General features: G+C 60.6%; 2 protein-coding genes across 13 annotated transcripts in view; one reads left to right on the forward strand and one right to left on the reverse strand.

Annotated features, from left to right (window-relative positions):
• The first annotated feature begins 231 nt into the window (after positions 1–231).
• Positions 232–8,527, forward strand: NR2E3 (nuclear receptor subfamily 2 group E member 3). Its single transcript, XM_075897527.1, has 8 exons — positions 232–333; positions 2,380–2,530; positions 3,311–3,414; positions 3,774–4,037; positions 4,418–4,599; positions 5,828–6,068; positions 7,195–7,300; positions 8,109–8,527. The coding sequence occupies exons 1-8, from the start codon at positions 276–278 to the stop codon at positions 8,239–8,241; spliced, it is 1,239 nt and encodes a 412-aa protein (XP_075753642.1). The 5' UTR covers positions 232–275; the 3' UTR covers positions 8,242–8,527.
• Positions 8,528–11,796: 3,269 nt separating this feature from the next.
• The window catches only part of MYO9A (myosin IXA), a 307,802-nt gene continuing 294,844 nt past the window's right edge, over positions 11,797–24,754 (reverse strand). For all 12 annotated transcript variants that reach the window (XM_075897522.1, XM_075897517.1, XM_075897519.1 and 9 more), the window contains 4 exons: positions 24,220–24,343; positions 19,136–19,338; positions 17,084–17,226; positions 11,797–16,650 (listed from right to left, as the gene is read on the reverse strand). In XM_075897522.1, coding sequence (XP_075753637.1) covers positions 16,175–16,650; positions 17,084–17,226; positions 19,136–19,338; positions 24,220–24,343 — 946 coding nt within the window. In that variant the 3' untranslated portion in view covers positions 11,797–16,174. The remainder of the gene's footprint in view (positions 16,651–17,083; positions 17,227–19,135; positions 19,339–24,219; positions 24,344–24,754) is intronic.

Raw genomic sequence — 24,754 nt, forward strand, 5'->3', positions numbered from 1 at the left:
CCAGAGGCTGGACACCCGGCACCCCAGCCAGCCCGCGAAGCGGCTCCGAGGCCAGCGCTGCCCATGTGCTCTCTGCCCGTGCCGCACCACCATTTGGGGGCTGGGAAGCCAGCTCCTCCCCGTGCTCCGGACACCTCGTGCTGACCACTGGGGCAGCCGAACCAGGACTGGGGACTCTGTGGGGACCAAGGGTCCCCCCCAGCTGAGGAGAGGCAGAGGGAGAAGGCCGAGGGCCCTGCACTCATCCATCAGCACCCGGCGCTCCAGCCAAAAGCATGTCCACCTCCCCCGCCGAGTCCCTCGCCAGCGCGGGGCTGGAGGACAGCCAGGCAGGTAAGGGGCGATCCTCAGCCACCGGGCTCTCTCCGGGACCGGCGCTGCCATGGGACGCAGCCACGGCCACGAGGGCGGGCGTGGATTGGCACCTGGGTGCCCAGACGCGGCAGCGACGCGGGGACTGGAACTCGGCAGAGAACCTGCTGAGCTCGCTGGCGGACGGGCGAGCTCTGGGCTCGTTAGCGAGGGCGGGAGGTGAACGCGCGTCGGAGCAAGGGGCTGGCTCCTCGCCAAGCAGTGCGAGAGGGCGCTGCCACGTCATGGGGCGAAGGGGCAACTGCCGGGAGGCAGAGGACCAGAGCCAGGCTGCCAGCCGCACGGTTCCTGGCTTGAAAATCATCAAGTCGGGTCCTTTTTCCGGGTCGTGTTGGAGGAGCCTGTAGGGCTGGCGCGCGCCGGGCGGGTAAAGACGTGCAAGTGGAGCCTGGCACAGAAGCCCCTGCCCCGGGAGCCAGGGCTTGGCGCAAGCCTCCAGACCCAGGGAGCACTCCCCGGAGTTAGCTGCGGAGTCAGGGCCATGGCCCCCGCCGGCGGCCTGCCTCTGGCCCAATGGCTCCCGAGCGGGCGGGCCGCCGGGCTGCGCCCCTGCCCTGCAGCAGTGCGGGGGAGCGTTTGAACGCCGAGCGCCCAGGGCGGTTTGGTTTGCCGGGCCACGGGCAGGAGGGTTACCACGGTTACGCTGCCACGGGCTCGTGACCAAAGGGGTCGCTGCCCAGAGGAATCTGTTCCTCTTCATGGTGCCTCAGGCCCCCCCCTTGTGCCCCCCAGGCTGACTCCCCACAGCGGGGGAGGAGAGACCCCCCCCCCTCGTCTCCAATACTCCCGGGGCAGGCTCGTGCAGAACGTGGGCCCTTGGCGGTGCCTCAGTTTCCCCACCCACCCCAGCAGGTTACTCAGTTGCAATGGGCTCTGAACACAGTGCGCGGACATTGACTGGGGGCAGGTGGGAAAGAGGAGGGGGCAGCACTGAGCCCTGCAGGGTGCCTGGGGTGCTACTCACGGACTCTGACCACCCATGGGAGCAGAACTGGAGGACGCCAGGGGGCACCCCGAGGTGCTGCTCCCCTCCCCCCATCTGTGCTGTCTGCCCCAAGCCTGGCATGCTGGGTGCTGCTTTGGCCCCCAGCCCCTGTACCAGGTGCTCCAGGCTCCACTTGCCACGGGACCAGACCCCGCTACGTGTCCCAGCCGGGGGGTGCGCCGTGGCATCAGACGGGCCCTCACGGCCCCGAGCGGGCTGGCTGGCCACAGCCAGCAGCGAGGCCCTGCCACTCGCCCCAGCAGGCAGGGTGCTAGTGGTTAGAGCAGGGGGCTGGGAGCCAGACTTCCGGGTCCAGGCCCAGGTCGGGGCGGGGAGAGGAGAGGAGCGGAGTGGGGTCTGATGGTTAGAGCAGCATGGCCTGCCGGGGAAATTTCAGTCGTGTGTCCGAGAGCGCTGGGCCTGTGAAGATTTTCACTTTAGGAAGCTGCTGTAGCCCAGTCAAACGTGCGCGGACAAGGCCGCCGCCCAAATCCAGCTCAACAAAGGGAACTCGGGGCCAAACAAATGGCCAGGAACATTTCCGCATGTTACCCGCATCCACACACAGCTCGGCAGAGCCCTGCAAGACGCCCCACTATCTAGTGGCAGGGAGTTCCGCCGGCTAACGGCGCACTGCTTAAAGGGCAGCTGCTTTGATGGGTACTAGATCCACCCCCTTCGCCCCGGGCTGCTGCGGGCCCCGTGTTCCTGTGCTGTTAGGCCGTGGGGCTGGTCCTGATCGCTGTTTCTGACAGTGCCAGGGGCTCGCCGAGCCTTTGGCTGCGCTTGGGCCCCCTCCCTTCCGTGCCATCGCGCCGAGGAGGGGACACCCGGAGCCGCGGCTCTAGGGCTCCCTGCCCGGAGGGAGGTTTGCTGCCACAGATGCTCGGTCACACCGGGCTGCCCTCCCCTCACCCCCCGGGTCCCACTAGTGGGGGGCACTGGGCGGGCCCTCCCCGACAGCTGAGCCTTGGGGGGCCAGGGTCACTCCCCGGCCGTGACTTCCTGCTCTCGCCCTGCAGGGCTCAGCCCGGCCCCCGGCAAAGCCCTGAGCCCGGTGCTGACGTGCCGGGTGTGCGGGGACAGCAGCAGCGGGAAGCACTACGGCATCTACGCCTGCAATGGCTGCAGTGGCTTCTTCAAGAGGAGCGTGAGGAGGAAGCTCATTTACCGGTGAGGGGGGGCCGGGGGCGGCGAGCCTTGTAGGGCTGGGGTGGGCACTGTGGGGCAGCTGTGGGGCTGGGCACTGCTGGGCTGGGGGGCCCGTTAGCACAGGGGGGCTGTGGGAGTGGGGTGGGGGGGCCCATTGGCACTGGGAAGACTGTTGTACTGGGGAGCTTGGGGGCCCATTAGCACGGGGGGGGCTGTGGGAGTGGGGTGGGCACTGGGAACTCTGGGGCTGTTGGACTGGGGATGGGGGTAGGGGCTGGGGGTCCATTAGCACTGGGGGCTGTGAGAGTGGGGTAGGGCTGGGGGGCCCATTAGCACTCGGACTGGGGTGGGCACTGGGGGGCTGGGCACACTGGGGCTGTTGGACTGGGGGTAGGGGCCAGGGACCCATTAGCACTGGGGGGCTGGGGGAGTGGGGTGGGCACTGGGGGGGTGGGCAGTCTGGGGCTGTTGGACTGGGGGTAGGGGCCGGGGGCCCATTAGCACTGGGGGGCTGGGGCAGTGGGGGGGCACTCTGGGGCTGTTGGACGGGGCAGCAGGGGCAGACCGGACACTGTAGGGCTCTTTCACGGGGGGCACCAGAGGCTCAGGGGCTGGGCATTGGGGGCGGGATCCCGGGCAGCTCATGCTGCACTTCCTGGCCATGGGTTTGACCCCAGGGTGGCAGGGCCCAGGCCTGGCTGGTCAGGGAGTCAGGGGGCAGATGCAGCACCCAGGCAGGGCAGGGGAGACTCCCCCTCCCCCAGGCTGACGGGGCGGGGCCTGTGCTCATCCGCCCTGCAGGTGCCAGGCTGGGACGGGCATGTGCCCCGTGGACAAGGCCCACAGGAACCAGTGCCAGGCCTGCCGCCTGAAGAAGTGCCTGCAAGCTGGCATGAACAAAGACGGTGAGGGCAGGGCCGGGGGGCCCACCTGCAGCCCTGCCACTGGGGAAGCCTCGGGGCAGGGGCCTGGGGCTGTCTGGGCAGCACTGAGCACTCACCCTGTGGGGCTGGGCAGAGGGAGCCCAGGGCGACAGCGGCTGCTGGCCACAGCTCAGCCGGGCGACAGGACGAGGGGCCCGGCTGCAGGGGGACAATGGTGCTGGGGTGCCAGGCTCCGGGTGAACGGGCGGGAGGGCGGTGGCCACCTGCCGCTCACAGGAAGGGCGGGGGCAGCGCCCGTCTCACAGCCCGGCTGCCCAGCAGGGAGGCTGGGGGCAGCGCTCGGACCCCCAGCCCCTAGCCCCCCTGCTCTGCCTCCCCAGCGGTGCAGAACGAGCGCCAGCCCCGCAGCACGGCACAGGTGCGACTCGACAGCATCCCGCGGGACAGCGACCTGGCGCCCGCCCACCTGGCCACCACGCGGGAGGCCCCGCCGCCGCCCTGTCCCGCCCCGCCGAGCCTCCGGGGCCCTGCCGCCGCCGGGCCGGGCAGCCTGGGGCTCCGGGTGCCCACGCCGCCCAGCAACCACCGCTTCATGGCCAGCCTGATGACGGCCGAGACCTGTGCCAAGCTGGAGCCGGAGGACGGTGGGTCACTGGGCCCGGGGGGGGGGAGGCTGCAGCAGGATCTGGGCCCGACCCAGCTGAGTGGGGCGAGCTGCTGCCCAGCACGGGGCACCAGAGGCACCAGCTCCGCGTCTGGGCCAGAGCCTGAGCCCTTCTGCTTGGCTCCCCCACCCTTGGGAGGCCGGGGTGTCCTCCCCCCAGGGCAGCAGGGTGGGGCCTCCTTCCCCCACATGGGGGGGGTGCGCGCTCGACTGGCTGCTCAGCCCCCCTCCTGGCCCGGGCTCCAGCCTCGATTTCGGGCTGCCTGCAAGCGCCGAGACTCGGACCTGCCCTGGCTCGTCCCTGAAGCACTGGGGCAGGTCCTGTGGCTGCCGGTGACCCTGCCGTTCTCCTCCCGCCAGCCGACGAGAACATCGACGTGACGGGCAGCGAGCCCGAGCGGAGCCCGGGGCAGCCCCAGGCGTCCCCCTACCCCCCCGCCAGCCCGGAGAGCGTCTACGAAACCTCCGCCCGCCTCCTCTTCATGGCCGTGAAGTGGGCCAAGAACCTGCCGGTCTTCTCCAACCTGCCCTTCCGCGACCAGGTGAGGCGGGAGCCCGGCCGGACTGACTGGGCTGCGGCCAGCGGCCGTTGGGGGCTCCAGACAGGCCCCTTCCCGAGCCCCGTCCCACCGCCCGCCCGGGAGCACAGGCCCGAGGGGGAAGTGGCAGCCGCACGGGGGCTAGAATTCGCACCATTAATTCAGTGGGGAGGAGGCCGAAGCGCTGGCAGAACCCAGGCACCATGCGCCTCCCGCCAGGCCGGTTCGTACAGACAGGCCTGCCCCGCAAGCCCCCGGCCGGGCCCTTCGCCGCCCCTTCCTGGGGACAGCGCAGGAGGGCACCAGGGACAGACAAGGGCGCAGCGAGGCTTCCGCGTGAACGCCCCAAGTCCCCCCTTCCGCTGGACCCCCCGCGCCCCTGCCCCCCGCCCTTGGTGGTCGGTGAGGCGGAATCCAACAACCGGCCTCGCGGGGGGAGAAGCCAGTTATGGGGGCAGGGGACGTTCATGGGGCTGGGGACGCTGTTCAGGTCCCATCCCATTGCCTGGAAGCCTGGGCACAAACACCCGAGCGACGGGGCCGAGGCGGAGAGAAGAAACAGCAGGGGAGGGACAGGGACACCCGGTGGGGAAGGAGGCGTCTCCCATCACAGCCGGGGGTGGGACTCCCCTCGGGCTGCCTCAGGGTCCCACACTGGCCAGGGCGTCTCTGGGGGCAGGATGAGGAAGGGGCGGCCATGTTGGTGCTGCTGCTCCGTGGCCGGGGAAGCGACGGGCGGAGCAGCCCAGCCCCTCACTCCGTGGTTGGCCTGGCTTCCGGCAGCCCCGTTTGGGCCCTGAAGGTCCAGTCTCACGTTTTTCTTGCTTACCTGGCACAGTCTGAACACATCCCTCGAGCTCGGACAGGCGGCCTGTCCGTTTGTCCGTCTGTCGCTTTGCTGCGTCCGCTTCCCGTCACCCTTTGCTGCCCCAAGTTAGGGAGACGCCTGATGGAGTTGCCCTCACGGTTCACAGCTGAGCTCTCTCATTGTTAACTTTCTCATGCACCCTACACCTGTGCACCACCTACACCATACCGTACACCTACACTACTACACCTGTACCCCCCCACACACCGTACACCTGTACCCCCACACCTGTACCCCACCTACACTGTACACCTGCATCCCGACACCTGCACACTCACATATACATCCTACACCCACCAATACCCACACAGAAACAGATGCTCCATCCCATCGCTCAGACGCTCCTTTCTCTTGGCCCGGCAGGTGATTTTGCTGGAGGAAGCCTGGAGCGAGCTGTTCCTCCTCTGTGCCATCCAGTGGTCCATGCCTCTGGAGAGCTGCCCGCTGCTCTCCGTGCCTGAGCTCTCCCCGCACACCCACGGGAAGCTGGTGTCTGCCAGTGGGGATGTCCGCATCCTGCAGGAAACCATCGCCCGCTTCAAGGCCCTGACCATCGACCCCGCGGAGTTCGCCTGTATGAAGGCCATCGTGCTCTTCAAACCAGGTGAGCCCGGCTGGAGGGGCAGGGCCTCATCCACACATCTCTGCCAATGCCCCTCAGTCCCACCCTGCCCTATCCTCCCTCCTGCCCCACAGCCCCCCCGGCGCTTGCCCGTGCCCCCCAGCCCATGCTGCGTGTCGGGGGATAGAAAATGCCACCAGCCATCTCCCTGGACAGAGCGCGGCTCCCGTCCTCGCTGCCTGTGGCTGGCAGAGCCGGGACCCTCCCGCTGCCCCCTGCTGTGACTGGCGGCGATCGGGGCGTAACCCTTTTGCCCTGCACCGCAGCGCTGCCCTGGGCTTCCCGCCATTCAGGGCCGGCTCACAACATTTCGGCACCTGAGGCGGGGAGCTCAAAGGATGCCCCCCCCATGCTGCTTTTCTGCCTCCTGCCTGTGATGTCTCTTGTGCCCTCTTTCCTCCAGCACAGCGCTCCCCCATCGCTGTGCATCTAGCGCAGAGAGAATACACATGCACCAGCAGCAGACACAATTTTCTACACTCTAGTGGCGCCCCTCCCCGCCCCCAGTCTGGCACCTGAGGCGTCTGCCTCAGTTTGCCTCGTGGTGAGGCTGTTCAGAGCGGGCGGCTGGTCCGAGCCGTTCGCCAGAAACCCATCCGTTTGGCATCTGGCTTCCGACAACCCGCGGAGCCCCCCCGGCTTTGGCACCGTCAGCCGCTCCCAAGCCCCGGCCAGCCCCACGGACGCTCGGCTCCTCGTGCCACGGGAACGATGTGCCCGGCAGGGATGCCGTCAGCAGCCTTTCCAGCTGCACCTCCCCAGGGGAGAGCCTGAGGCTGCTGAAAACAAGCCAGGCCCCGCCGCTGGGCAGCGCTCACCTGTCGCTGCTCACCCAGGCCAGGGGGCAGCGTGGCCGAGCCCCCCCATGTGAAGCTGTGCCCCTGGGGAGCAGCCAGCAGGCTGGGGAGATGGGGGGACCTGTCCTAGGGAAAAGGGGCTGGAGTGCAGGCCCCGCAAAGCATCTCAAAAGCACATCTCAAGGAGCAGTGCCCCCCCCCCGCGGCTGCTGGCCCACGCGTCATACGGGGTGCGATTGCCCCAGCCTGCCCGCTGTGGCCGGGAGCCTGTCTGGGCGCGGCCCCACGGAACAGCCCTGATCTCCCTACAGAGACGCGAGGCCTGAAGGATCCGGAGCAGGTGGAGAACTTGCAGGATCAGTCGCAGGTGATGCTGGACCAGCACAACCGGACGCACTACCCCAGCCAGCCTGTCAGGTACCCGGCCTCCCGCCACGGATGGGCCCTGGGTGACGCAGCCTCCTTCCCTGCTGGCTCCCTGCCCGCTTGCCTGGCTCATGCGCCTTCCCGCCCCTCCGAGCTGTCCAGCAACTGCCCCCTTGGACACGCCCTTTAGAAATCGCTTGTCCCCTCACCTCCAGGATGCCAAAGGCCTTGGCGAGCGTCTGGTCCTTGTGGCGCTGGGAGAGCGGCGCTGTGCCCTGGCTCCGGGAGCAGCCCTTCCGCAGGGCCGGACGCTAGAGCCCTGGGGTGTGCGCAGCTTGGGTGGGCTGGGGGAGCGGCACCTCGGCTTTGTGGGGATTCCTGCTCGTCCGGTCCAGGGATCCCGGGCTCTAGACCTGCCTCCATCTCATCCTCCTGTCGAGGGCTTCTCCGCCTGCCTTCCGCCTGCCTGTGCCCCCCTCCGCCCTCTTCACGGGGCTGCTCCTTCTCCTGGGCTCTTCCCACCGCCCCAGGCTATTTACACCCCCAACGAGCAGGAGGGGGGGAAGATAAACGTCTGGCGACTTCTCTGAGCCAATTGGCCTCTTCCACCAACCCCCTCCGGCTCCTCCCCACCATGGGCGCTGTCCTAGCGCCACGGTGAGCCGACAAGCAGGGATTTGAGCGTCCTGCTGCCCAGACGGCCCCTCGCTTGGGCTCTTCCCCAACTCACCCCTGTACCTGGCCCCGGCATTACACAGATGGCAGCACCATGCTGCGGGCCGAGCCCCGGGAAACGTGCCATCCCGGCTCCGCTCACAGCTCGCCCAGCCCACACTGACACCCCGCTGCTTTCCTCCAGGTTCGGGAAACTGCTCCTGCTCCTCCCCTCCCTGAGGTTTATCTCCTCCGACCGCATCGAGCTCCTCTTCTTCCGCAGAACCATCGGGAACACGCCCATGGAGAAGCTGCTCTGCGACATGTTCAAAAACTGACTGGCCTCCTGGTGAGCAGGGTCCTGGGTTTCCTGGACCAGCAGGGACGCTTAGTACCAGCCCCTGGTTTGCACCGCACGGAGCCCAAGAGCCGGTGAAAGGCGCGTGGGGACCCCGTCAGTGCAGAGTGCGCCATGCCGGTCAACTAAGCATCTTCCAGTCCTGGCCTAGCACGGCCCGGCATTAACCTCTGTTCCCAAGCAACTGGCAACGGCTTCCCATCAACCTCCCGTCACGCCGGCCGCTCACACAGCAGATGCTCAGACCCAGAATGGATCCAAATGTATCAGCTTATGTCACCTCCACAAGAATCCCGCGGTACCTCCCCGGGCGAAACTCACCTTGCACGTGTGAAGAACACGAGCTGCCGATGGCCCCTGTGCTCATGCCAGCCAGCGGGGGAGGCAGGTGCAAAGCGAGACATGAAGGCCAGCAAAATTGGTGAAAAAAATGCACGACTGAAAGGTCCAGGCTCTGAACCCATGTCACGTGCAGGGAGCGCAGTCGAGCTTGCTGGGAGAGGGGGAAGGTTTGGTTCTGGAAATCACCAGACGTGCCCTGCCATGGTCCCGATGGCGGCCTAGGAGGGCCAAGGAGAAGGCGACTGTCTATTGGAAGGGGAAGACGTGAACTGGCCTTGGGTGCTCACTAGATCACCCGCAGAGCAGCCTTGGGGCAAGGCGTTTTGTAGAGGACTTTGCCCCTGGGGGTTTCCCACCACGTGCCAGGCTCAGAGGCGACCCAGACACCGACTTTAAGGCAGGCGGAGGCGCTTAACACGGGGGCGCGGTCCGATGTCTCGAAACAATGGAGCATGACCGCAGGAGCCATCTAGGGAGGAGCACCCGGTGAGGGCAGAGCGCGGAGTGCTGCCTTGGACCTGCGTGTCGCAGCTGTTTGCAGGGAAGTGGAAACCTCCCTTGACTGGCCGTTGGGTTTGAAACCCTCCTTGCAGCTGCGATGGCCCCTGGCGAAGTCAAAGCCCGGGGAGGGGCGTCCACCCGCAGAGCCGGGTGCAGTCAAGGAGGAAGGCTGTCGGGTGGGGGGAGGGTGTGTTTCGGCAGCAGCAGGCCATCTGAGCAGGGCTGTCCTGACAGTCACGTAGAAGCCGGGTTCCGCAGTGCCGCACAGGAGAGCCGTGGGAGCGTCCTCGCGTGGCCAGGACAACGGCGACGGGATCGGTGGCCACAGCAAGGCGGCTCGATAGGAGTGGCTATAAACTCCTCCCTTTGGACACCAGGCCGACACCCTCTGTCCTAAGCAGGTGCTTGGCTGGCAGCGCTCAGGCTGGAATCGCTGCCCAGCCGGGAGATGTGGGGGCCAGGACAATTATTTTTTTGCCTACTCCAGCTCCTTTGTATTTGTACCAGGACACATCCAGCCAGGGCCTCTCGCCCGGCAGCTGCTGCCCGGCGTGGGGTCACTAATAAAGTGCTCTTGGGAACCGTTTCGTTTAGTCGGGGCCTCCTGTCTGCTAGGCGGAGGAGCTGCCAGTCCAGCCCTGGATAACACCCTCCCGCTCGCAGGCCGGCTGCATCGCTGCCTCTTGCCAAGCACAGCGCCGGGTAAGGCTCCGTTAGCCTCTCTGCTGTGCTCAGCCCGGGGCGGTGCCCGAAGTTACGACCATAATGGCAGCCGATAGTTTGCTCTTATGCCCTTCAGAATGTCTCTCTGAAAAACTGCCAATTGTCCTCCCTCGTGGACTTGCTTCCCCTGGGATCTTGCCTATCAGCTCCCTGAGTTTGCGAAAGGCGGCCTTTCTGAAATCCACTGCCTCTGCTTTGCGGCTCTCCTGCCTACCATTCCTCAGAATCACGACCTCGATGGTTTCATGGCCACTTCCACCCATGCTGCCTTTCAACTTCCCAACCAGCTCCTCCCTGTTTGTTACAATCCAATCTAGAGCAGCCTCTTCCCAGTAGCTTCCTCCACTGTCTGAAGTTTAAAAAAAAAAAAAAAAAAAAAGTCTCCACCACATTCCAAGAGCTTGTTGGACAATCTGCGCCCAGCTGTGTTATCTTCCCGACATGCCTGAGCAGGTCAAGTCCCTCGTCACCACCAAGTCCCGTGCGTTGGATGATTTTGTTAGGGGGTTTAAAAAAGCCTCATCCACCTTCTGCCTGGGTAGGTGTCTGGAACGGGCCTGTCCCAGGATATCACCCCTGGTTTGTACCTGATCCTAACTGGCGACTTTCAGCAAGTCTGTCTGCTATGTCCATCTTACCCTCAGTCCAAGTGGACACATTTTGCTGAACAAGGCAACCCCACCTCCTCCCTTTCTCCCTAGCCGGCCTTCCCTTCTACACCAACATCCCAGTCATGCCCATCCTCCTGCCAAGTCCCTGTGATGCCAATTACCTCACCGTTTACTTCCAACATTACGAGATCTTTCTTCTTCCCCCAGCTTCTGCACGAAGCACACAGATCTCTCCGATGCGGATTTAATTTCCCTCCCCAGTTTGGTCTCATCTCTCCCTTATCCCTGCTACAACAGCCCATGCTTCCTCCCCTCTGCCCTCAAATTCTGAGCCTTCACCCAAGTCTCCATGTTTTTCACTTAACCGTGGGCTTTGGTCAGCTGTCCCGCTCCAACCTCGTTCACAGCCTGGCTCGCTCGGTTAGCCAATTTGTGCCCAACGTGCTCCCACCCTGCCCGGAGAGGAGCAGCCCAGCCCTGCTTAGCAGCCCTTCCTGGAACAGCATCCCATGGCCCAGAAAGCCAAAACCCTCCTGCCGACACCATTTTTGCAACCAGGCCTGCACCCCCAGGATGCACCCGTCTCTGCCTGGCCCTGACCCTTAACCGGAAGGGACAAAGAGGCCACCCATGCTCCAGAGTCCTTCACCCTCACCCCAAAGTCACTGACTTGCCGAGGTGAAACCTCGCAGCATTAGTGCCCACGCGGATGAGTCGCATGGGGCGGGACTCGGGGCTGGACTATCCTCGACAATCCATCCACATGGTCTCGGATACGGCCCCCACCAGGCAGCATCCCAGGATGCCACGTCAGGTCAGGGCGACACGAGAGTCTCCCCCCATCCTCCCAGCCTTGGGGGTCTGGACTTCGGACAACTTGGTCCAGTGCCGGTGACTGTTACATAAGCCCTGGGACTATTTCAACCACCGCCCTGAAGGCAGGCGAGCCTGGAAACCCGGAAGAATGGGGTTTCCTCCCCTCTCCCCCCCGGGATCAGGTGTCCCAGCCCCGAGACGCCCTTTCAGACAGGGAGCGCGAACGGCCCGTTCTGACAGCGGCATCTCCCGGGCCCCCACTGGAATCGACGGTAGCCACCCGCGTTTTCAGTCTGCATGGAAACTCGGGTCTCAGCAGCTCAGACGCGTCTCAGGGCTGTCTTGCGGAATGGCTGCTGAATGCGTCTGGACCACATCAGATCGAGGACTGTTCTGGAGAAGCAAGCAGGCTGGACCCACCCTGCTTCTGCTCCTCCGTCGAGTCTTAACCGTCTTACCCAGGCGCTGGGGTTGGCCGCCCCCTGACCCCGCCAACACGGGAAAGCCACGAGTCCGAGTCACACAAACCACGTCAGCCGCTCTCGTTGTTTGCTCTTTAATAAGCTGGGGGCTATTTGTTCATAAAGGTGTGTTTGTACAGCCACACAGTCTATATGTATGAAATATTACACAAATTGCACTTTATACAGATGACGGCCTTGTTCCAGAAGGAAAAAACAACATTAATTTAAAAAAAATGAAAGAAAACCTACTGACATGAAATTACCAAGTGCCAGCTGACTGCTCAGTGGCACGCAAGCCGGCTCTATGGGCAAGAGAATTCATTCTCTTGTATGTGTCTGTCTGTCTCCCCTAAACAGGTAAAACGTATCGTGCGTATGACACAGGATAATATATCCTTTTACAATACAGACTTTGCTTTGTAAATTTACACTCCGCATACTTATAAATTACTTTAAAATTTTCCATTACAAATAATAATAATAATAATATGCAGCCCCCCTCCTTTCCAGTGGTAAGTACATTCACTTGGTACAAGGCGTGTATCATCTCTCGGAAGCTACCGCTTCCCTCCTGCGGGACAGGACCGGTGGGGAAGCCGCAGGTGGAAACGCGGACGGGGAACGAAACAAAGGACTGCTCTAGTCTGCACCTGGGATCAGAATAAGAATGAAATGGCCACACGTAGTCTGGACCCACTAAAACCATTTCACTGCCCCCCCCCCAAGACAAGCGGAAAGGGAAGTTGGGGGGGGGGCTGGCGGCAATGGACGCGCTGGGGTCGGAAGAAAGGAAAACGAGGGCAAACCCGGCGTGTAGCTGAAGAGTCAGAAGCTCCGAGCACGGGGGGAAGGGGACATGTCGAGAGCCACGATACCCCTCTGATTTCCAAGGGGAATTTGCGTGCTGTTTGGTGCTTACCAGCTTAACTGCAGGTGCGTCTGGAACACCCGTGCACCTACGGCCCGGGGGAAGGGAGAGACAGTTCCTCTCTTCAGCTAACCAGAGCAGACAAATCCACCCTGGGCCCCCGCATGCTTTTCCAGTACTGTCTGTCTGCTTCTGCGGGTGTGCCGCAGGGTTCCCAACCTGCCCTGCTTGGCTGGTGATATTAAATCTGCAGGGGCAGCAACCCGGAACCCGTTACCCTCCCCCAACCTGCTGCTTCTGCTGATGCTCAGTATGGCAGGAACCAGCAAGGCAACGGGTGGAAAACCCTTCAGGAGAAGGAACGGGAATAGCCCCAGCAGGGAAGTGAGCCCCTGTCCTGCGGCTACGGTTCCATCCATCAGACTAGGGGTTTTTCTCACTCCGATGATCCCCAAAGTAGCCGTGTCCCAGCGGCTCCTTCCCTGTGCTCCCATCAGCTGGGCAGACCCCGGTCCAGCTGCTCAGCTGGAAGGTGCCAGCAGCATTCACACACCCCGTTCTCCGGGGAGGTTCACAGCGAGTGGCAGAGAGAACACAGCTGGGTTAGGAGCTCACGGAGGCGAGTCTGCGGGGCTGGCAGTTCAGAACTTGTGCTTGGAATTTTCAACACAGCAAATTTCAGAGGGAAATCATGGGAAGACCCATAGGCACCGGCTAAGACAACACTTTACAGAGCGACTTTTCCGAGCATCCCTGGACTGGGCAGTGCAGCCGTGGTTTCATTCCACAGAGGCGATGTGACAATGGCATGTCCTTCCCTCAACTGATCTGCTCCCGCGAGCATCCTGGTTCCTCTGACTCTACTGGCCAAGTTTAGTTTTACTCCTTTACGCTAGGAGCTGTACAGAGCCAACCACCCCTAAGATGAAATCCCTCCTGGCTCATGCACCACCAGTGTGGTTAACCACGGTTCCAGCTGCCAGATCTGTACTCAGCTGGCCTGTAGCCACGTTTAAAACTGCCCCACTTTGCTACACTGTGCGGCATCAGTGCACGTACAGCACATCCTAGCCACTTCCTATGCGTTGTGTGCGTGTAATCTTATCAAGGGCTTCTGAAGGGCGTGGTGCCCTGCTGAATTCCCTTAGTTACTTTCCACCTTCATAACCACCGCCCACCTTGTTGGGGTTCTTGGGGTTCTCAGAAGTCTAGTAACTTAGCATCAGCAGAACTCAAGAGCGCGATGGGATGAAACCCACAGAGGCTAAAGCGGGAACCAAAAGTCTCTGGCTTGGCGCCACATCACCCCTCTTAGGAAAGCGGCCTACATTATATTTTTCACTGCAAAAAGAGGAAAGGAAGCATCTCGGGAAAGAAGCACAGCCGAGGGGTGAGCCCGAGTCTCGCGTCCCGGCCAACGAAGTCTGCAGGAAGGAATCGTGAAACCTCTTACGACAGGCAACCTCCCACAGCCTGTCTCACCCCAGAGCCCCAAACCACGTGTGCATTGGCCACAACAGCTGCAAGATCGGGAAGGGCCTTTCTGAACGGACGCGGGCCTTGGTGAGGTCAGGCGCAGAGGTGGGTCCGTCCGGGAAGGGAGGCTGGGGCGGGGATCCTGGGAGCTGCACGCAGGATGCTTCACGTTCCTCGTTATGGAGGTAAAATCCTAAAACCACTGCCCAACTCACGTCTGAAATGCCAGGATCTTCCCGTGACTCTGGGGAGAGACCGACAGGTCGGGGCCACGAACTGGCCTGCCGCGCTGACACTGCTGCTCTAGATTTTTGATTAGGAGGATCAAGATGAGAACCACATTTAGCTTCAGAACACGACCCAGGACGGACTAGCAGGTCAACTGGCCGGTCCAGTCCAGCATTTATTCTGCCATTTATTCTAACTGCCCCTTCTGATCAACAGCTCCTCTGAGCAGCCGATCCCTGGTGGCTTCGGGAAACAAACAGGCCTCGGGAAGCGTTTCCCGGAGTGATGCTCTAGGTCTGCTGCTCTGTGGCCATGGATGCAGACTGACATGGAGGGCCAGCCCCTTGATGTTCCAAGTCACCACGTGGCTTACTGCCCCTGCGCTTGCTAATTACACGACTCATTTCCAACACTGCTTTAAAAACCCTGACAGCTGCATCTGCACTGGCGGCAAGTCGCATGGGAAGGACAGAGCGACTCCGCGCCGCTCGCCCCAAAGAGATTGAGCAAGAGCTTTGAAGCTGACAGTCGTCACACGCTTGCTGTCACAAAGGCGCCATAGTTACAGGGCCCGGTGCACACGCATCAGCCTCTCTCGCACATTCTAAGCTCACACATATTCACTGGGCTGCCGCACGGTGGGGAAAAACGGTGCCACGTCTTTCCTTGCAATACTCTTAGGGGCTAATTCTACCTCGTCTCACTTCTCCCTTTTCCCCCCGGCAAAAACGTTCCAGCTGGGGGAGGGGAATAAAAACCATTAACATGTACGGATAGTAACCAGAGCATTAACAGAGTCATCCTCGATTCTTTGTTCTTTTTGCTTTTAATACTGACGATGTGAGAAAAGGGAAGAAAATTGGGTAGGTCACATTTTAAAAACAGATTGGGAAGGTTTCCTTAACACTTTTCCGGGCATTTGCCTTTGCTGTGCCTTTGTGGCCTGCCTGAGTTTTGTGGCTTGGCGGAGAGGTTCCGGCACTTCCCTTGGTCAGTGTGTGCACCTAGGCAGCACTGCAGAGAAGCAAGTGGCTGGACAAGGGTGAGGGTTACATTTCAACAGGTTCCTTTGCTTTCTAGGAACCCTGCTTTGTGCCTCGATCGGGGGCTTCTTTATGGCTATGGAAAATTCGGCACAAGTATTTGGCTTGAACTAACCAGGAGTCCCACTGGCATTCGTTTTCCTGACATCTCAACAACAAAAATAAAATCCCTCTCTCCCTTGCGGGTTTACGTGGCGTGTGTGGGGGGGGTGAGGCATGCTCCGATTGCTCGAATGGAAATGATAGCTTTTTATTATCACCTGACAACAACACGGAGTGCATTAGAAACAGCTGAGGACAAAGGGCTCCGTCTATTCTGCCGGGGTGCCTTGTAAGGTGCCGGCGCTTCCTCCAGCACCAACACCCACACCCCAAGTCTGCAGCTTTCACCAGCAAGGGCGAGCCAGGATGGAACAACTCCCCAACTCTAAGATCCCGTTGGCGTTACCTGGCGGCTTGGTTCTCCCTCTCCCCATTTCCTCTGCTCAGACCAAAGCCAGGGGCTGATGGGACGTAAACAGGGCGCACCAGCAACTCTTCCCCCAACGGATCTTCTCTTCTGAGTCCCCGGTCTAAGAAACCTGGCAGGGCTGGCGTGCCAAAGGGTTAAAAACAGCTAAGGCCACTGCTGAAACGGTCCCCAACAGGCTTGCGTCCGGGGGGCCCTGCTCCCTTCCGCGCTGGCAATGCAAGGCCGGGAGCCCGAGCAGTTAGTGACTAAACGCTTTGCGTGGCAGCGGGTAGCAACTCTACAATGGTGGTGGCGGCGGCGATGGGGAACGAGACCGAAGGTGAGATGCTCTCGCTTCTCTGCAGCCACGAGGAGAGTTCAGGCCCCCGGTCACACCATGAACTCATTGTTCCCAAACAGCACCAGCTGCTGGGCGCTGCCGCAGTCAGCATCCGGGTTCCTTTTCCGGCCTGCCCCAGCTGCCCCCTCCGGCAGCTCTTTGGTTTTCTGGGGAGAGTTTTTCACATTCTTCAGTTTCTGTTTGCCCTTCTCAGGGCTGAAGGTCCCTCTGCTGGTGAACTGGAGCCTGTCATCCAGCCCCCGCATCGGCCCTGGCAACCCCTCCAGTCCCAGCCTCGTCTCGCTCGAGTCGCCCGGAGCCGCTGCTCGGTAGAAGGGCGACTTGGAGTACATTTGGAATCGCTTCCTGGGCACGTGAGGTAAGCAGGACGAGGAGGACGAGGACGGAGAAGAGACCGAGGAGTCCACGGAATCCACAGAGTCCTGCTGCCGCCTCAGGTGCCTTCGCAGCCTGCTGGTGGGTTCGGCCTTGGCGGGCCTCAGCGAATTAAGTGCTAAACTTCTCTCTGGCCGGGAGAGAGGGAGGAGAATGAGACCGGACAGACCCAGCTGTGCGCACAGGAAAGCGTTTCCATGCAGCCTGGGCAGGTCGGGGGCGCAGTGGGGGGGCAATTACATTGCAAGGGGAAGTGACCCACTCTGTGCCCACAGGTTACCGCCTGAAAGGGTTACCCACAATGCATCTGGGCAGACCGACCCACTGAGGTCCATACACGAGGCAGTAGCAAAGGGAGGTCTGCAACCTGCCTGCAGGCCTGGGCTCTCGTCAGCAGAGGGCGCTGCCCCTGCAAGGGAATCCCTCCTCCCAAGCACTGGGATTGGCCAGCTCACAATTCTATGCTGCGGGACTGGCGGCGTCGCACCCAACGGGAAGGGAGGGGGAGTCTAAGAGCCAGCCCAGGCTGGTCAGAACGCCTGGCGGCAGCGGCCGCTGCTTACCCGATCGATCCGAGACGGCCCCTTCCGAGTCAAAGTTCAAATTTTCGGAGCTGTCCGCGGTGCCAATAGAGGCTTCCGACTCGAGGGTTTCGTCGTCCGAGGCCCGGGGCTCCAGCGCCAGCATTTCAAAAGTCAGCTCCTCCCTGCAAAAGGCAGCCCTAGCTGTGACCCAGGAGCAAGGCAGGGAGAAGCCAGCCAGTGCTGCGCCCGCAGGGTCGGGAACAGACCGCCAACCCCCAGTGCCAGGCCAAACACCGGCCCGGGGGCGTCGCACTGAGGCCCGGGAGGAGAGCGCACATTTCGGAGCTGGAGCCCACATGGGACTCAGCCATCAGCGGCCTGGGAGACTTCTGCAAGAGGAACCATCAGCAAGAACCTCCCAGCCAGTCCCAGTCTGCCAAGAGCCCGTCCCCTGAGCAGAGCTTGGACAGCCCTCCCCACTACCTGGGCCCGCCCCAGGGCTGAGGGAGACAGAAAGGCAGCAGAGTTCACGGGGGGCATGCCACGCTCCCCAGGCCGGGACGGAGCACATGCCCGCAGGCTGACTTGGGGGTGACCACGTGTCACATTACTGGATTTTAATGGGATCAGAGAGGTCATTGCTGCACCCAAGGGGGGGGGTGTTTGCCCCAAAGTATGTACAAAGGGGTCATGTGACGTCAAATAAAAGCTTGTGTTTTACTGATTCTGTATGTGCTATTCATGTACCTGTGCAATATCAGTATGTGGAGTAATCAATATGGACTCTGCACTTATGCTGGACAGAGCAACGGGCAAAGAATGCTCAGCCAGTGTCTGTGCTCATTAGCACGGCTCCCAGGACAATGGCTCTCTCGGTGCCAATACACACCTGAGGAATGCGCCTGGAAATCGGGATACCTGCAAACCACCCAGTGTCTGATGACCGCGGACACAGGGATAGGTCACTGGGCCATGCGACCTGCTCCAGCTTGGAAGATACCAGGGATGGATCTAAAATGCCATGAGGCAGACTCCATCTGGTCTGCAATTCTGCTCCTGATGCAGCCTTGTGAGGGACAGCGAGCCGGGAAGGATTGCTGACCCATCCTGACGTAGTATGTGCACCAGAGACTTTTAAGCCAGAAGTTTGCTGAGAGCTTGCATCCAGAACTGGGTGATTTCGGTGCATGTAATGTATTCTCCCCAACAATCTCACTCTCCTGCTTTTCTTTCTTTTATTAATAAACCTTTAGATGGTAGATTCTAAAGGATTGGCTCAGCGTGGTCTTGTGGGTACGATCCAAAGTGTAAATTGACTGGGAACGGTGGCTGGTTCTTTGGGACCGGAAAGACCCGTTCGGGGTAGGTGAGATTGGGTCCTATACCCCCTCACCTGTGTTAGGCTGACTGCGGCACGGGGAGAGCTGGGGTGTCTAAGGGGTTTTGCTTGGTGTGACTGGTGTGTGGCCTGTTTGGGAAGGTCTCCGGTCAGGGGCTGTAGGGAGCCCCGAGTTTGAGCAATTCGCCTGAGCAGACACTCTCAGCTGTGCCCAGACCCGGTCCGGCCCGTCACACCAAGGCAAGGTCCGCATCAGAGGAGATCAATCTCCATCTCCTGGCCGGCCGCGGAGGTGCTTGGCCCAGCATGGCTGCCTAAGAACCAGGAGCCATGGTGCATCTAGCCAGGTTAGCAAGGGGCGGCGGGAAGGCTGAACATCTTCCACAGCTGATGCCTACATGCATGCCCCCGAGTGCTGCTTCCTGTCAACAAGCACTTTGCCCAGCCCAGCTAGGCCGAGGCGCAGCCTCTCCAGGAGACGGAGCGGAGTCTCAGCAGCAGATGGATGTTGCTGCAGCTTAGAACATTTCATCATCTGCTCCCCCGGCAGGCCGGGAGGCCGGTCAGAGCCCTGACGGAAGGGCGTCTCGGGGCTCTTGGGGGGAAACGAGAGTTTGCCTTGCGCGAGCTCCTCCAGAGGAGGAAGTGGGGCCCTGCGTGCATTCAACTGTGACTTGCAGAGGGTCTGAACGTGAGACTCCAGCGTCCCTGCAGCATGGTGCCCTTCCACCCCTGGGATCCCCGGGACTCACTTTTCCTTCTGCAAGCTCTCGATCTGCTCCGTCAGCACCCTCTCCTCTTGCTGCATGGCCGCCTGCTGCTGATCAGAGACGTCCACATCCATGGCCTCCTCGCTACTCACCGTCTCCTCCGAGACATCAGACACAGAGGGCAAACGCCCCGAGGCAGGAGACGTGGGGCTGGGGAAGGTTCCTCTCCTCAGCCGCCCTTTGCCCTGCAGGTAAAAACCCAGATCAACCAACCTGGGCCAGCGCGGCCCAACCCTGCAGGCAGCTCCTGGCCAGTCGGGCTGAGCGTGCTTTTCTCCCCCCATCCCAAGAGTGGGAGGAGCTAATGTCAGCAGCCAGTGCGCAGCACACAGCCCCCGCACCAGGCATGGTGCATGAGCTCCCAGCAGGCTCGGAGACAGACGCAGCCGAGACGACAGATGAAAATGGTCAATGTTCCTTTCTAGCGGCATGCACGTCAGGGTTTCACACGCAATTCGAGCCACGGCTGACTGCTTTTCGGCGAGCCCGGCGGGACGCCTGCCCTCCGCCCCTGCACCACGCTGGCCCAGCGCAAGGACGTGCTGCACATTACACACAAGCCGTCGGCATGCACAGCACTAACTGGCCTCGCCCTGCAATCAGCCCGAGCCAGGGAACACTCTCCACTGGAACACGCAGCTCCGCAGGCCGGGGCGTTGCTCTCCGTACACGACACACACTAGGGAGCTCAAAAGGTGGCGGGCGGAGAGACAGCTACAAAGCGACGGCTGCACTTTTAGCCCCACACGTCGGTGGCAACAAGAGATCCGGTGCTAAAGCAGGCCGGGGGCCAGTTAAAGCACACGCTAGCTCCTTAGATCAGGGACAAGGAAGGAGGCGGCAGAGGTGCCACTGTATGAAGCAAGGGCGGGGGAAGGTGATGTGCGGTGAAGCCGTTCAAGAGGAAACCTCGGAGCATCCTCCAGCGCGATGAGGCGCTACCAGACAGCTGATGGAGCACTGGGCAGCTGCAGCAGACCGGGCCACTTGCCTGATGGGATGCAAGTGGAGCCCAAAGTCCAGAGTCCCCATTTCAAACTGTAAGAGTTTGAGAACTACCAGGGACCTACAGAGGAGGCTCCTCCTTTGCTGTTTGGTTTGGGAGGAATTTTCCGAAGTCGGTAAGAGACGGTAGCGCACAAGCCCTATGGATTTGCAATGAGAGCTGGGATCCTAAATCAATGTCGTGTCTTCGGGAAACTCCACCTAGTGAGGAAAGTCGGGACGGTCTGATCTTCACAGACTCACCCAGCGCTCTCACTACACCTGATCAGCAGCCCCCCACGGTCCATTTTAGAACAGTAACTAAAATGTTCTGGTAACTTGCAGGGCATCATAAACATTACTATGGCACGGAGGGTCTCTCCCATTCAGGTGGGAATTACTGTGCCAAACTTCACGCCCCATATACTGCAGGTGCTGCCGTTCTGCCAGCACGACTCATGGGAGCTAGGGATTGCTTTCCCTGGCAGGATGGGAATGCCAACCCAGGGAAAAGGAAGTCAAAGAAAAGAGTAACAAAGATCTTGTATGTGGAACTGGGCTCTAGTTTGTATTTTACCTTTCCTAGCACCAGACGGCCCAGTTTGCCTCATGAGGACAGAGAAACAACAACAGGTTTCTTTGGACATGAGAGAATGAAGGGATTCAATCTTCTTCAACCTCCTGTATGACACAGGCACAAAATTCCACCCACCTACCCTGTACGGAGTCCAGTAACTTGTGTTTGGCTAGGGCATCCCTTCCAGTAAGGCACCCTGGCCCTGGCTGGAAACATCGAGTGCTGGAGAATTGAACACATCCCTCGGCAGTTTGTTGCAATAGCTAATCACTCTCAGAAGTGGGCCTTGTGCCATTTGAATTGATCTGATTTCGTCTTCTGCTCATTGGTTCTTGTTCTGCCTTTCTCTGCTGGAATGCAGAGCCCTGCACTGTTCTGCCAAGAGAGGTAATTAAACACTGCAATCATGTCACCTATGGCTCTTCTCGAGAAACTACTCGGACATTGTTGGAAGCCTCTGAAAGCAAAACACCAACTGTTCTGACTGCGAACGTGGGGAGAGCTATTTTCGCTCTAAGTGGTGCACAGCTGCTTTTTGTTTTAATGTGGAGATATACTGGTGTCTCAGAACTGGAGGGGACCTGGAGAGGTCATCAAGTCCAGTCCCCTGCCCTCACGGCAGGACCAAGCACCATCCCTCACAGATTTGCCCCAGATCCCTAAATGGCCTCCTCAAGAATTGAACTCACAACCCTGGGTTTAGCAGGCCAGTGCTCAAACCACTGAGCTATCCCCCTCACCTGAATTTGAGTTGCCCAAATCCCATTCCCAGCAATGCAAACTGCACTGCTAAGCGAGCCTGGCACTACTGTGGCTGAGAGAACAGATGCATTATCGTGCACATCTCTCACAGCCACGGACTGCTCCTCTCCCTCCCCCCATCACCGAGGACCATCCTGCCAGGCACGAGGCAGTAACAGCTTCCGAGAGGCGAGAGACAACAGCTCCCTCAATTGGATCCAGAACCTGAAGGCTGGTAGAGCCAACTCTGAACTGCACAGTGTTCGGCTTCCGGCATAGGGAGGGCAAAGACGAGGCCTCTTGGTCTGTTTGGCTCTCCAAGAGCTGCACTAGGGATGCTAAATGTTGATCGATCAGCTAATCGAGTAGCCGATGGAATTTCCACCAACTACTCGATCAGTCGATAAAGGGGACGCTCAATCCCGCTGCTTCTCTCCCTTTGAGATGTATAAGAGCCGCCTGCAGCTCCTGGACATGTCAAAGGGGGAGAGGCAGCAGGATAGAAGCAGTCCCTGCTGGCAGGGGTTCCCCTGTGTCTCTTCCTTTGAAACGTACAAGAGTCACAGGTGGCTCTTGTACACTCCAAAGGGAGAGGAGCAGCCGTGGCAGTGACAGGACTGTTTCAATCCGCGCTCTGCCATTTCTCCGCTGCCCTCCCTGCCCCCTGCATGGACATTGCTGGGGGAACCAGCTTTTAAGCCAGCTCCTGCTCCCCCGCTTGCTGACTCTCTCTGATAGAGGCAGCAAGGGGGGGAGCGACTAGTTGAGTTCCTACTCGACTACCTTATAAGCATTTGCTTATCGGTTGGTCGACTAGTCGCTAACACCCCTAAGCTGCTTTAGCTGGGGGCTGGTGTCCGGGGGCATCCATCGACGGGGGGAAGCAGGGGCAGAGCTGAAGCAGCCGGCCTAGTGCGGAGGTGCTGCATATAATCCGACAGCAGGGGAGGGAAGTGCGAGGGAAGAAGGAAGGGCTTGGATGAAAATCGGAAGGAGGGAAGAAAAGAAGGGACCAGCAGGCAGGGAGAACGTGAAGGGCCTGAGGATCACAACAGGAAGGACAAAGCTGCTTGAAGCCGGCTGATTAAAGACTCCGAAGAGAGCTCCGTGGCGGCTCTCTGGCTAAGCGGCGAGGGTTCCCCCAGCTATTCCCCTCCACCTCCCTGAGCAGGGTTCTGTAATTTGCCAGGTCCCATCACCCCTCCGTGGAGCTGCATGCAGGAGCTGGGCATGGTCCAGCGTGTGCCCAGTGCCAGAGCACAAGAGCAGCCCTGGAGGAACGGGCCAGGGGATTGCAGTCGCTGGGCTATTTCATCAACCATTTGGCCTCAGTTTCCCCTCCTGCTCTCGTGCCTCCTCTAGGGGAGGAGGGTGCTCCCTCCTGAGCACAAAGTGAAAAGTCGGTCCCTGGGGTGGGTCCTGCACAGGAAGGAACGGGCACAGCCTGCGGCACGGTGCGGGGATGGGAGGCGGGTTACACACAGCGATGGGATGCAGTGGTCACGGAGTGCGGTGCAGTTAATACATACCGGGATTGAACTGCGGGTTATGCTCATAAATCTAACCGCAATTAGTACGGGTTTCTGGATTAGAGAGGACATGAAAAGGAAAGCAGAGGGTTAGAGCGCACATGCCACTGCCCCCTTAAAAGAACTTCAAGAGTCTTTTAATGTCATGAGTGAGTCAGCTCTCTGCAGCATCTGCCGCCGTGCACAGCCGAGCCACAAGCGTTGCACAGTCGCGGGGGAAGCGCCTGTTGGGAGCAGAGTCAGCACTGGCTGCAAGTCACCAAGCAGGATTCCTGAGAGGACATGCCCCGGGGCTTACTGGCCTTTCTTACGGCAAGCCTGCTTTACTGGGCACAGCGCTGGGCGGGCCGGCCCGCAGTCAATCAGCTGTTCGCCCGCATTCTAGAGGTGGAACGCAGCACACGGGCCTCTGGCTCGATCAGCTACCAAACGGGGGGGAACAGGCGGATTCAAATCCCAGAGGCTGCCTGTCAGCGGCCCAACTGGGTGTGTGAAAGCGAAAGGTGATGGCAGACAGGTGGGGAAGGTGACGCTTCCTGGGCATCTCAATTCCTGTGCCTCTGCTGGAGGCACTTCCGATGAAGCAACCTGCACACCAGCAGGCAAAGCAAGGCCTCGGTTTCAGGGCAATTTCAGCCTAGTTTCTCCACGATGCTACGAGGGAGGGACACAAGCGAAGGGCTGTATTCCGGGGCAGCATCAGAGCAGGGCACTGTGGAATGAGGGGGCTTTGGCACAGGAGTGAGTTGGTCAGGGCCAGCCGAGTGTTGCTTAAAAGATTAACTAGCCCAAATCAGCCAAACGTATCCCCAAACCGTGCAGGTCTCTGTGGCACTTTCCTCAGACTCCTGCCAGGCACCCCTCCCTGTTCGGCTTTTCTTTGGCGTAAATCTGGGGGAGGCTCTCGCAGCTCGGAAGGTTGAAATAGGCAGAAGATCAGGGGAGATTAGGGGAAGAGAAAAGGAGAGGAAGGGGGGGCGGGCTTGCCAGCACTAAATTCGTCTCAGACTTGCAATTTGGCACCATGCGTGTTCTCTGCAGTTCCAGAAAGCAAACAAATAAACTGCGCAAAGGCGCCGCAGCACGGGTAAGAGACTCTCCTCCGAATTTACGTGCCACGGGGAGTGACGATAGGTAACGCGGCTGGAGACACCTCCAGCGACAGGAAGGTCTGCTCCAGTTTTCCTGCCATGGAAACAGAACCAACACCTCCTCCCCCCCACCCCGAAACTTACCATTGATCTGCGGATCAAAGACAACCTGCTTTTGGCTTTGTTCTCCGCAAACTCCAGGCTGCTGATGTCCTTGAGCCGCGCCCGGTATTTATTCATCTGCTCTATGACAATCAGCTCCACGCAGCTGTACAAAGGAAAAGAAGGCGGCAATCAAATGGCAGCCCAAAGCGCTGGCTGCGTGCGAGCCGGCCCTGCCCCCTTGCTACAGTGCTCGGGGAAGGGGAAGCTCTCTTGCTCTGTGGGCTGGAAATGCCCCAAACAGCACTAGGTAGGAGAGGGCTCCCCATGGGCTCCATCAGAGAACCTGGTTCTTTGCCCGGAAAGGGGAACACCCCCAGGTTAGGAAAGCGCAGTCGCAGGCTGCAAGAATAGCCAAGAGCTGCTTTTCAGGAGGGAGGCAGGCGTAGCTTTGAAGGCCCATTACGTTCAGAGGCTGGTCTCCGGCGCAACAAAGCTCACAGAATAGCCAACGATTCCCGCATCACCCTGTCGATCCTAGGTACATGTCCAACCCCTCCCCCGCCGTGCCCTAGTA

Source organism: Pelodiscus sinensis, chromosome 14, assembly GCF_049634645.1.
Source record: "Pelodiscus sinensis isolate JC-2024 chromosome 14, ASM4963464v1, whole genome shotgun sequence".
NCBI lineage: Eukaryota > Metazoa > Chordata > Testudines > Trionychidae > Pelodiscus > Pelodiscus sinensis.

What these genes read in the sequence shown, in the direction of transcription:
- NR2E3 (XM_075897527.1), top strand. Translation starts at nt 276, where the DNA reads ATGTCCACCTCCCCCGCCGAGTCCCTCGCCAGCGCGGGGCTGGAGGAC. An exon ending in CAAGCTGGAGCCGGAGGACG is followed by an intron (nt 4,038 to 4,417) that starts GTGGGTCACTGG and finishes TCCTCCCGCCAG; the next exon opens with CCGACGAGAACATCGACGTG. An exon ending in ACCTGCCCTTCCGCGACCAG is followed by an intron (nt 4,600 to 5,827) that starts GTGAGGCGGGAG and finishes TTGGCCCGGCAG; the next exon opens with GTGATTTTGCTGGAGGAAGC.